The sequence below is a fragment of the Limulus polyphemus genome, unplaced genomic scaffold (assembly GCF_000517525.1).
Source record: "Limulus polyphemus unplaced genomic scaffold, Limulus_polyphemus-2.1.2 Scaffold3933, whole genome shotgun sequence".
NCBI lineage: Eukaryota > Metazoa > Arthropoda > Merostomata > Xiphosura > Limulidae > Limulus > Limulus polyphemus.
Window position 1 is genome coordinate 31,528 of NW_013669543.1, and position 12,763 is coordinate 44,290.

The 12,763-nt window shown below is 36.4% G+C and overlaps 1 protein-coding gene across 1 annotated transcript in view; it reads right to left on the reverse strand.

Moving 5' to 3' along the window:
- The window catches only part of LOC106470306 (protein turtle-like), a gene marked incomplete at its 5' end in the record, with an annotated part of 95,193 nt that overhangs the window by 21,580 nt on the left and 60,850 nt on the right, over window positions 1-12,763 (reverse strand). The window contains one exon of the mRNA XM_013930852.2: window positions 10,712-10,839. Coding sequence (XP_013786306.2) covers window positions 10,712-10,839 — 128 coding nt within the window. The remainder of the gene's footprint in view (window positions 1-10,711; window positions 10,840-12,763) is intronic.

Consider the following 12,763-nt stretch of genomic DNA (forward strand, 5'->3'; position numbering starts at 1 on the left):
GATGGGAATGCACCATGGGAAGCATATAGAGCACAATTTGAGCTCCTGGCAGAAATGAATGGATGGATAGGGGAGTAGAAGGCAGTGTACCTGGCAACGAGCTTGAAGGGACAACCACTGGAAATACTTGGTCAGTTGTCGCCAGACGACAGGCACAACTATAGAGCACTGGTAGCGGCTCTAGAACTCAGGTATGGAACCCAAAATCAGTTAGAAGTCTACAGGGCTAGGGTTAGGACGAGAGTCCGTGCTAAAGGGGAGAGCCTGCAAGAGCTAGCACAGGACTTGGAAAGTATGGCACACAAGGCCTACCCAACTGCACCACCCGATCTCCTCAAGTTGTTGTTGAGGGATCAGTTTGTAAATGCCTTGGACAGTCCACAACTAAAGATACAAGTGAAGCAAGCACACCCCTCTAATATGCAGGATGCAATGGCCAGAGCTCTTGAATTTGAATCCTACGTTAAGTCCAGCACAGAGGTACCAAGGTTGGTACAGTCATCAGGATTAAAGGCCAGAAAAGGCAGAAGTTTGAGGGACTCTGCTGGCACTGTAATGAACCTGGGTACAAGAGAGCCCAATGCTAGCAACTTCAAAACAGGGAAGATACCACAGTAGGAAACGCTGTTACCCAGAAAGGTTGTTGGAACTGTGGAGAGCAGGGACATATGAGGAGCCAGTGTAAGAAGAATACCACCAATAAGTCAGCTTTGGGAAACCAGTAGTGGTTGGTGTTGAGGTATGCCCACCAACCCCCATTGTGAAAGTCCCAACAGCTAAGTGTAAAATGGCAAGCACACATAGTGTCTATGTGACAGGGAAGCTGGATGGCCGAAGGTGCAACTTTGTCATAGATTTTGCATCTCAGCAAACCCTTCTGAGTATCAAGGTGTGTGAATCATTGTGAATTATAGCTTGAGTTTAAGTTAAAGTGACTGTGGAAATTAAGTGTATTGCAAAGTTGAAATGAGAAAGAATAAACTACTTTTATTTAAGAAAGGACTTGTATCGCAGAAGTTTCTTCAGAAAGAATTTCTACGGAAAATTAACAAATGAACACAGATGTGACAGTAGCAATTATTTTTGAATAGTGTATGCTATAACTGCAGATTAACGTACAGGAAATACGGTAGTTGGTGATGTAAGCAAAAATAAGGGAGGTGCTATAAACATCATTGCAAAGGTATAGTACTAACTACCAAGGGGTTTTACTAGTAAAACATATTTGATGCTACACCGTGCCTCATATGAAATGCTACATAATCGATATTTAGTACTTAAAAATCCTGAGTAGGTCTAAATACTGGTAAAACTTTTAAACTTAGCCAGTCATATTTTCGAGAGCTGTAAAACACTGAGACCCAAATAGTTCGAGATCGAATCCTTCTGAAGGGTGGTCTCGAGACCTACAACGCTGACCACATATATGAAACTTATGATCATGTCTCTTATCACAAATGGTTATATTAACAGTACAATTTGCAAAAGAAAAATACAAATCTAAGTAATGACCAGAAAATATTTGTCCTTAGCACATGATGAACAAGTTCGAATTGTTGAAATGTCAAAAGGTATTAAAGATACAAAATCTTAATAAACGTTTACAAACTTCTATAGTGAAGGGATGGAACATTACTTTACATTCTTAAAAAACTTCTCAAAATGAATGAAACTCTTATAAGGTTCACCAAAGGTATCTTAGGAAATATAGTAGTAAATTCAAGGATAATTAAAGAAGGAATTGAAGAAATTCTGTAGTTTATAAACACAATCCAAGACCTTTCTGTTAATGATAATAACCCAATAACCTTTTAAATAATCAATCATTATGATTTTAAAAATATACCTAATCTACAACTAAATCATCAGTAAATATATGATGATAAAAATCATATAAATTATATTTCATACACAAACAGGGTAATGAATCAATATTATCAGGAGTTAAAGAATTAATAAATGTTTTATAAAGTTAGGAACCAACAAGTATGTTATATTTTAACTTACTGTGGGAAGTTAAAGGTAACAATAGATAATTTAAGACTGTTTAAAATCAATCTCCAGATAAGACTTCAGCAGCAAAAGCAGTAAGAGTATCCATACATGGCATTAATGAACATGTCTTAAAAATATTTTGAAAATCCTCAATTTTAAATTTGTTTAAAAATGGTACATGTATAAAAGGAAACTATATATACTATTCTTATTGTAAAAACATTACCAAAAATTACATAGATCACTAAAATCAACCCAAGTATTATTTTTAAGACCCTTACCCCAATTCTGTTTTGTATATTAAATGAATTAATTTGAAAAAAAATAAATCAACTTGTATCAAAGGAAAGACACCTGCAGTTTTATTTGGGCAATTTTTGTTAAGACCATAAGGATAAGTATTTTTTCAAAATAAATAAACTTCCCTGATATATTATCATCATTTACTTTACCTAGAATAGTGATTTTTAAACATACTTGCCAAAGCATGTGAATTATGGTGATCTATTTCAATAGAATGTGGTAGGCCTTTATTACATTCTGAATGACATAAATTAGTTCTTAAATGTAAAGGATTGGAAGTATGACTGACATATTTTAGACTACAATGTCCATACGTTAACAAATAAATGGTATTTGAAATTTTAGAAATTGATATATTGTGTTGTACAAATTAATTATCAGTTTTTGCAAATAATTTCATTAATGTATGTGTAGCCAGAGAAACTTCCCAAATGATACTGAGCATTTAAATAATAGTTTTATACACACACAATAAATATCAATGCATTCACAAAACCATAAATGTATTATTATATGATACAGGACTATGGATTATTTATGCATTAGTTACATTACAAAATTGGTTGTTAAAATTTAATTAAAAATACTTTGGATAATATTTCAGTCAAATGATGACTTTTTGTTTCCATTACATATATATATATATGTTTAAAATCAGGTGAAAAATAATAGCAAAAGAAGGTACACACAATAAAATAATTACTGAGGATTTTTAATAATAAAAATACCTCTCCAGTTATTGTTCCTTAATTCAATTAATATGTAAACAGTAGTATATACTGTGAAGAAATTAATGTCATTTTGGTATTGCTCATTGTGTTATATTCCTAGAACATCTGTGTGTTTTCTCTCAAAATAGCAACAATATATGTCATTGCAATGCACTGATCATTACTCTCAACATTAAAAGTTTTCAGTTCACCTTGGCAAACCCCTAAATACACTCATAAAACTGTTATATAGTGATACTAAGCAAGTATATGTGTGTAGGCAAGTCGTGAAATGAGATTGCATTCTGTAACAAAATGGTCTAAAGTTTAAAAAATTGTGTGCATAGTAAGAAAATATATTCATTACTAATGGACACACATATACATAGGATTTTTATTAATTAAACATTTATGATTTAAAGAAATTGTATTTACCTACTAGCCCTCACTAATTTTCCAGCATATAAAATACTTAGCTATATAATAGCCTTAGAGGTATTTTGAAACTCATGCATACACATTAGATATTAACATTTTACCTCTATATGTAAAATATTCTGTTGTGTGTAAAATGAAGGCTTAACCAACAGTTTCTAAGTATTATCTAATGAACACACATATTAGTTATAGAGCACTTTTACACACAGAACAAATATAAAAATTATTTGTAATAGTTATTGAGTACTTAATACTATGCAGACAAAACATAAACCAATACTGTAGTAAGCTATATTTTCAATGCATTAATTTCTATGTTAGCTAAAGAGTGCATAATTAAGATCATGTAAAGGTTATAAAAGTAGTCTTACAATACCTATAATGTTCATGAATATTAGTGATTGAGAGACTTTACAAATTGTCTACAAACAAAGCTACATTATAAATACAAGAAGCAATGAAGCACCTAGTCAGTTTTCAGTTAGTTGAGTTCTAGATAAAGTGAAGTATTCAGAACTGTTTTAGTTATCTCACATATTCAGTTACTTGTTCAAATAGCTGTTAAATTGTACAAGTAACTTATTTATATGTTAGTCATAGTACCATTAGTGAATAAATCTTTGTGATCTCCATGTGAACCAGATGTTAACATTTTCCGACACATACCTCCTCTCACATAATAGCTTTTCTTGACAACTATGCCTTCTATATTCACACATTTTTGCGTGCCACTAACCTTGTGCTCTCACCTACATCCATGTGTTTACACGTGTTACAGTTGCATTGTCACATGCAAATGAGCATGTGACAACCCTCCTCCAATAAGTGTGTGACACACCCTCCTAGCACACCTGACTCCCTCTATATTGTAAATCCCAATCTTCACTTTGAGATTGGGTACAATGGAATCACTAGAATGGCACATTGATATGGTGGAGGGACTGGTGCAAAGTTGCCTAGATGAGCACCTTTCGAAAAGCATTCAAAGAGAGACCATGTAATGTGATATCTCTGTGTAGAGGACCACACCCATGGGAGACTGCACCACATCTGTACCAGGTATACTCCTTCGCCCATCATGAAGATGTGTTGCAAAATTGGCAAAAAAAGAAACACATCACTGGGAATGAATTGTCCAGGCCATGGTAGAAGGAGGGTCCCTACTGTATTCATCTCAGACCCAGGAACCAGAAGGGAAAGAGGACTTCTGTTCCAAAAACCCAGGTCAGTACAAATATGTGCAAGTGCACTACACAACCAACACTAGCAACCAAGGAACCCAATATCTAGGCAATGGTAGGAAGGTGGAATGCAACATAAAGGTTCAACCTCAGTCCAAATCTATGTGGTGTAGAGAATGTATCATCCAGTCCATGGTAGGAGTAGTGTTCCCGACCAACCACATGTGTGAGGACTTAAGGTGGCTGGTTCAGCTCAAACCAACACAAGCACATCCAGAAACTGACATTCAGGTGGTGGTGGTAGGAGGAAAGTTCCCAGCCAGAGGGGTGAACTACATGTGGCACAATCATCCAGTCTATCATCAGGCAGCATCTGGAATTGTACATCACATTCAAGGTGGGAGGAGAGTACATGCCATCTATACCAGCATAACACCACTGCTGTACTCTCAACTGAGTAGGATTGAGCACATTCAGGAGGAATCCTTCGTGGTGCAGCACCCCAGTAGGTGGGAGCTCGTAAATGGTAAAAATTCCTAAGAAAATGCAATGGGTGACTACAGAACCCTATTTTTTAAAAGGTGGCGAAACCCAATGTATGCAATCAGAAATAGATGGATGGGCAGAAATCCATCCACTTGTTTACTTTTGATAGTCCATGAGTTGGTATGGGCATACTTATGATGCAACATACCATAATGATGAACCTACTATTGGTCTTGCGGAACACCCCATCTCAACAGTGGGTGCAACAGAGTTTAAAGGATTTACAGTACAGATTTTGGTGGCTGGTCCACCTCGCATCCAAAACGAGACTGTCAGGTTTTGTAGGTATGTATGGGCCAGATTCTTTACAGTAGGTGTCTGTAACTTGTTGGTGATAAATTTCAACAAAAAACAAACAGTACACAATTCACTTGTTTTAAAATAATATATAAAAACAAGTTAAACTTGTATACAAATGTTCTTTCTACTGTTGATCACCACAGTTCTATCCAGACCTTTAAATAATTATCTTTTTTGTCAAAGTTCACACAGATTGGTTTAGTTACTTTAGAACACAATTTACAAGCCAAATTATTATTCTCTACTCTGTTGTTACAATACAATCTGTGATAATTCCACTTAAAAAAGCACCACTATATGATCTTTATGGCTAACTCATAATCATGCAGTTTAGATCTACCTCTCTATCTAACTAACTTAACTTGAACTACATTTTGAACATGTATTTATAGCCTGACAGAGATACAGAACTTTCAACACACTACGAGATATTATGATGCAATAAAACTCAAAACAATGAAAAAACTTAGAAGATTCTGGTAATGTGGCACAATAATACAACAATTGAATTACACAATGTTTGATTGGTAGACAGTTACATAAAAAAACCTGCACTAAACTAGTACATCTAAAAAAAAATAAATTTAACACTCACACTGTACTACTAAAACCATCTAAATCATAACATTTGCATTAATTTAAGCACCCGTGTATATCTAACACAGACCACTTGGGAACTGACAAACAGGAGTTAGTAGAATGGGAGCTCCCCAGCTGAAAAGTATATCTGGAGAGGTATCACTCACCACAGAGCAGGATCCTATATAAAGCACAGGGCCACTTTAGGAGAAGGAAATAAATACAAAGAAAGCTTACCTACTCAAAGTTGAACCAAGGTTTGTAGCATGGCAAAGGGAAGCAATCAGTTTCCAGAGAAGGAGGAGATGGCCAAATGTAAATAATGTGTGAAAAAAAGTGTGCCTTGTGGTCCACCTGCCGGCCTGGAAGATCTCCATCAACAGACGACAAAAAGAAAACAGCCAGGGATAAGGTGAGACGACAGATATAGCAGGCAGAGATAACAAATATATGATGGGAAACTAAAGACAAAGAAGAATAAGCCAACTGAATGAGTTGGCAAATCCAACTAGTAACAGTCACAGGGGAAATGTCACGAGTGGAAGACAGATTCCAATGAAAAAGTAAATGGGAACTGGAACTGAGTTAGGAAGAATTGCATTCAAATTAACATTAGAGAACATGAATCAGGCAGAGGAGATGATCTGGAACATAACAGGAATATAAAGGAGGAATACTGGTGTAAAAGTGATGATTCTCTCATGAGCCTGCCAAGCTCTTCGAGGGAAAACATTATTGCAATAGATACATGATAGGTCAAGAGTGAACACATCTGACCTATGACAACCACTGACAAAAATGAGTAAGTAGGTGGGATGAGGAATAGGTAGTCAAGGGTAAGGGCATTAAAAATGACATTGAAATCTCATTATTGAAGGAGCAGAGGAAAAAAAGAAAGGGGGAAACAAAAAGGATGAAAACAAGAGGGATATGACATGACAGGAATAAACGTGGTGGGAATGGGGAAAAAAGGGAAGGTAGAGCATGAGACCACCGTGTGGTCAGTAACAGTTAACACAAGCAGCCAAGTGAAATATGGAATGGTGAGGTATACAAGGACTTGAAGGCAAGTAACCATGGTGCAGAAGCCAATGGCAGAATATGCCATTGTCTCTTATAGACCACCAAGAAAGAAGGGCAGACAAAAGTCAGTTGTGAAACCAGAGTGAAACACCAATAAATAATACCAGAGGAGAAAGGAGGAAATGGATGAAGCTGTGGAACAACAGGGAAGAAAAGTTGTGCAGGTCATAAATGGGCAATGAGAAGGACACAATATGGAGTAGCTTAAATGACAGACAAAACTTAGGAAAGGAGAAATGATATGAGGGTAGCTATCAGTCCAGCCCAAACTGAAGGCATTCATTACCAGATATAAAAAAAGAGGGAGTGCAGCCTTGATGAGGGTGGCAAGTTTGATCAGTAGAGAAGCACCCCATTGGGAGCATAACTACAAGAATACCTGAGGAACACTTTTGGGGATAATCTTGTTGGAATGAGATAACTGATCCACAAAAAGAATGATAGCACCCAGAATGTGAAAATCAAACAGGTGAATGTGCAACGAGTGAACCCAGAAGAGGAGAACAAACATTCGAAAACAAAGTGAAGAGGAATGGGTGCTCCATAGTAAATAGTTGGAAGAAACAACAGTTGAAGAGTCAAAATGAGTCATGACCAACATGGTCTGTACTAAAGGAAGGAAATGATCCAACACTCAATGAACTACAAGAAGATCCAAAACAGTGATGTGGAACCTTGACCTAACCAGTGACCTCATGAAATTTCATATATCCCCAAAACCCATGAAATGTATCTGGTAAAAGGTACAACATGGGACAGGGAGATGGAAGAAGAATGCCAACCATGGTGGTGTCCTTGTAGAGCCACCAGAAAAAAACGACCTGTAGAGAGGGAGGGAGAATGAAAATAGAATCTGAGGGATCCTGAACAATATTTCTTAAATCATGCAATAACCACAGAATATTGTGTAAGGGGCACGACCAAAGTGAAGAAGTCCTCAAAAGTGATAGAACCTCATTAGCAGCAAATAAAAGAGAGGATTCAGCATTGATAACCATTAGCTTCAGCAAATGCAACAAAAAAGGAGAAGGCTGGGCCTGACTAAGGAAGGAGTTGAAAAAAACCTAAGAAAGGATGAGACATTGGGTCAGTACAAGAAAGGACTTCTCCAACTAAACAAGCCAATCCACATGTGGAACTTTCTCAAAAGAAAAACGTGCAAAGGCAACCAGTCATTCATGTAATGAAGAAAACTGCAGACAGTGTTAACGTAGAAGATAGGCAAAGATGAGTGAGCTAAAGCACAGATACAGGGGAATAATATAGGCATGTGAAAGGAAGCATCTGAGACCAAAGGGTGAAAAAAACAACGACTCCATAGCAGAATGAGGATGATAAATGAAATGGCTTAGGTTGGAGAATAATTACACGACGTCTACTCAGTTGTAACAACGAATTACAAAAACCAGGAATAGAACTCCAGATAGGGGTAACTGACCAGTAAGATAACATTTCAACTGAGAAGAAGCCCTACCAATTCTGATAGACACTGGCGAGAAGAAAAGGGATCCTAAGGCAGAAGTCTGAGAGGAAAGGGAGAGTCCTATCCACACATGAATCACCGAAATATCTACGACAAATGCATGTAGGAAAAGCGACTTGCACCCAAACCTGGAAAGAAGATACTTGGAAAGGGGAGGAAGGAGGAATGCATGGCACAGAAATGGGCCATAGGATTGGGAATGTCAAAAAACAAGGAGAAAAATCGACAAGAAGGTACCATTATGGACTCCAACGAGGCAGAAAAATTCTAAAACACTGATACTCGCTAATATGGCACCAAACAAAGGGCAAGGATGAACTGGAGGAGGGAGATGCGCTAGAGTAAACAGAGCACACCACCATGATGATCACACCAATGGAGGAGCCAAGTATATAGGTACAAAGGAAGAGAAAGAAACTGAGGGTATGATTCTCTCCCCAAAACCACACAGAGGGCTGGTGGATTGACATGTTGAGGAGAGGTGTGTAGAAAAGGGTAAAAAAGAAAATGGGAAGGGATAGACACAAATGGGTAAATTGAGTCTGGAAAAAGTACAGTACATTTTCAGGGTGTGATACCCATGCCTGAATGAAAGACACAAAGGTTTGAGAGTCCAAGATAAAATGCAGAGCCCAGAATGTAACTGGGGGTATGAACTAAACAGCATGGATCCTGAAATCCATATAGGAATGGTAAACTAGTAAGCATACAAAAGGTATCATACCTGGGAAATTATATCAAGGAATGGTTGACAAAAAACGTGGAAACATTCATTGGTGTAGCCCTTGACTTCACAGCAAAGGAATGAGGTAAGAAAAGGCTGTCCAAAAGATCAGCATGCACACCAGACACACAAAGGAGTGGTACATCTGGCCCTGGTAAAAGAGCCATATCAGGTCGTTTGATAGAAACTTGAGTGGATAAAACAAATTCAACCCACAAATTATCACGGAATAATGCAAAAACAACTAATTCATTTATTGAACAAATAGGCAAAATATAAAAAATGAAGTAAAAACGAACGAAATCAAAACACCTCTGCATTATAGTGAACCAAATCGAGAAGTGAAGATTGGATTCTACATTATAGAGGGATTCAGCTGCACTAGGAGGAGTGTTGCATTCCTATTAGTGGAGGGTTGTTGCAAGTTCATTTACATGCTGTGATGCAGCTGTAAAACATGCAAACATGTGGAAGAACAAGGCTAGTGGTGAGCAAAATTTTGTGCATATAGAGGGCAGTAGTTGTTGAGAAAAGCTACTGTGTGAGAGAGGATAGGTATATCAGAATTTGCATCATTATAACCAAATAATCTAAGAAAACCCACCCAATGAAATAACATTACAGAAATATCTTAAAAGTACTCTGAAGCATGTGCATATTCACTCTGAGATATCAAAAGTGTAAGTACTAACTCAAGTATTCCGACACTAAATATTGTATGGTTCAGCAGTATTCCTAGCATAATGTGTAATGTTTCTGAATAGTTTATACATGTCTTAAACTTCAAAGGTACCACAAACAATACACACATAAACATAATAAACTTACTTAAAAATATTTATGTATAAGATTAGTAAAGGCATATTTATGTTTTCTCTGTAGCCAATAAATTGTATGTCAACATGTTTGTTTTTTAATTTTGACAAATTAATTTTTTTATCAGAAAACGGAATTAATATGCTCTATCACAAAGAACCTGCTATTCTGAATAAGAATATTGATAAGTTCTCTAGAATATTCTTGATTCATTCCCATAGGTACCTTAAATTTGTTATTCTATTTACATATTACTCAAGTACATTCATTACTTTCACATAAAATTGTCAAAAATGCCCTTCCTAGATGTTTAGCAGAATAAACAATGTTCTCACTTAAAATATTAAGTTAATTATGATTGTTTAAATTTACACATAAATAATTTCACCAGTAGGACAAATAATAAAAACTAGAAAACGGACAGGCAGAAATTTAAAATTTAAAACTACTGATCAGTATACAGTGTAAAACACAAGGAATAACTGAAAATATCTTGTAAATTTTGCAACTGGCATAAAATTAATATATCAATTTAGCAAAAACATTAACTTACCAAATAATATATGACTGTGGGTATCTCCCATCATATGCTGGAAGCCAAGAGAGGGTAGCAGTGGAAGCACTTGTGTTCACTGTGACATTGGTAGGGGCATGTGGCATTCCTGAAATATCCACTAAACTCTGTATCAACAGGGAACTTTATGTACCTTCAAAGGTTATTCATAACATGTATATATATTTTAAGTATTACTTGGAAAGTTATTATTTTTATTCATCCTTTACAATTAGTGATTACAAACACTGAATTTTAAAATTACCAATATTATCCAACACAGTTTTGAAACCTTGCTTATTAATAAAATCTCATTCAATTAAACTTAAGTATTTGTAAATCTTACATTCAATGATTTTTACATTGCAATCACTGAAACATTTGTGGATTACTTGTATTTATATTTTATACCTATTTTAAGTATGGTAGTACTTAATTGTAGGGACCGACAAGGATTTCAAATAATTCATATGACAAAAAACCACCCTATCAAATTCCTGACCATTCAAAGCATTGGTTACAATATATTATGCGCATATATACTAATAATACACTAAGAAAGTTGCTAACATTTCCGATATAACAATTCAAAAATTTCAAAAACAGCAACTTTTTCATCTACTACCTACCGGATCGCGTCAGTGGGGATAGTGGCTAGACATATTGGATTATCACTACAAAATTTTCTCCAGTTTACTTGACTGGTCTGTGGATATACGCTTTTGATATTCTGATAAAATTCCATGTATATACAGGTACAATATAAATGGTAAACACATCATGCATGTACTTAAATATCTTTTCTACCCAATGGATGGCACTACATATCGATGCATAAACATGCAACAGTTTCTAAAGGTAAAGCATATACTTTAAAGAAGTATAACATAAAATGTAAACAAGAGTATTAAAAAATTATGAATTTTAAAATAAAGTAGGGACCCTGCTACAAAAATTAATGAAACAAAAATTATAACCATAATCACAAATTTATAAAAGTTATGATTTTCCTAAATGAAAATGTATTTCCAATAGGTACTTTCCTTCTCTCACAAGATAAGCTTTTCTCGTTTTGTCCTGCCCTCTGTATGCAAAATTTTTCAGAAATGCATGCCACAAGCCTTCATCATCCCTCTGTTGGAATCCAAAGTTCCAACATGTCGCTCATGCAAAAAATCATGCATCACCTCTCCACCAATAGGAGAGCACTACTATCATGTGACGCATGTTACTCCCTCTAAGCACCACTAACAAACTCAATTCGAAGTTTAGCAGAAGACATTAGCACTGGAAGATTGTGGGGAGGACAGGTGGGAAGTGTTCTCTCAGAGGGAAGTACCTATTGGAAATATATTTTCATTTAGGAAATAATAACTTCTGATAAGGTACTCTCCCTCCACTCACAAGATCCCAGATTGAAATGGAGAAGAGACTGGTGCGAGAGAAGCACAGGTGTATCCCCCAGAATGAGAGGAAAAGTTCAGAGGATCTGAGAAGAGCATTGCACCACATTTGAGCCAGGTATCTGTTTGCCAGGAACATCGACATGATCAGGAAGATAATACATGGCAGAACATGAAGGGAGCACATCCGCAATGTGATCTTAAATAGAAATTAGAGTCACTGAATCCCACAATGGAAAGTGGACAAGTGAGGATGTGTCCTATGGTGTAGAGTGCCTAGGGTGTGACAGACTATACTTGGTAAGTCAACTACATCCAAAACCTCACTTGCTGGATACTGACATCCTCCCAAGGGTAGAATGAGGATCATACCATCTTCACCTCAAGTCCCAGAGTAAAGAGGGAACCTAATATTTGACTCCAGGAACTCACAGGGTAGCCTAATGCCAGAGATCTGTGAATGTGTCATCCAGAATCCCATCCTATGCACACAACCCCGTGACCATGAAACTAGTCCAAAACGACCTCAGGTTGGTAACAACCTCGTCACCAAATGAGGGAAACCCAGGAAAGAAGTGTAAATAGGCCACATAGACCTTCTGCGACCCACAACACAGAAGACACGTCGAGAGGGGAAGATGGACAAACT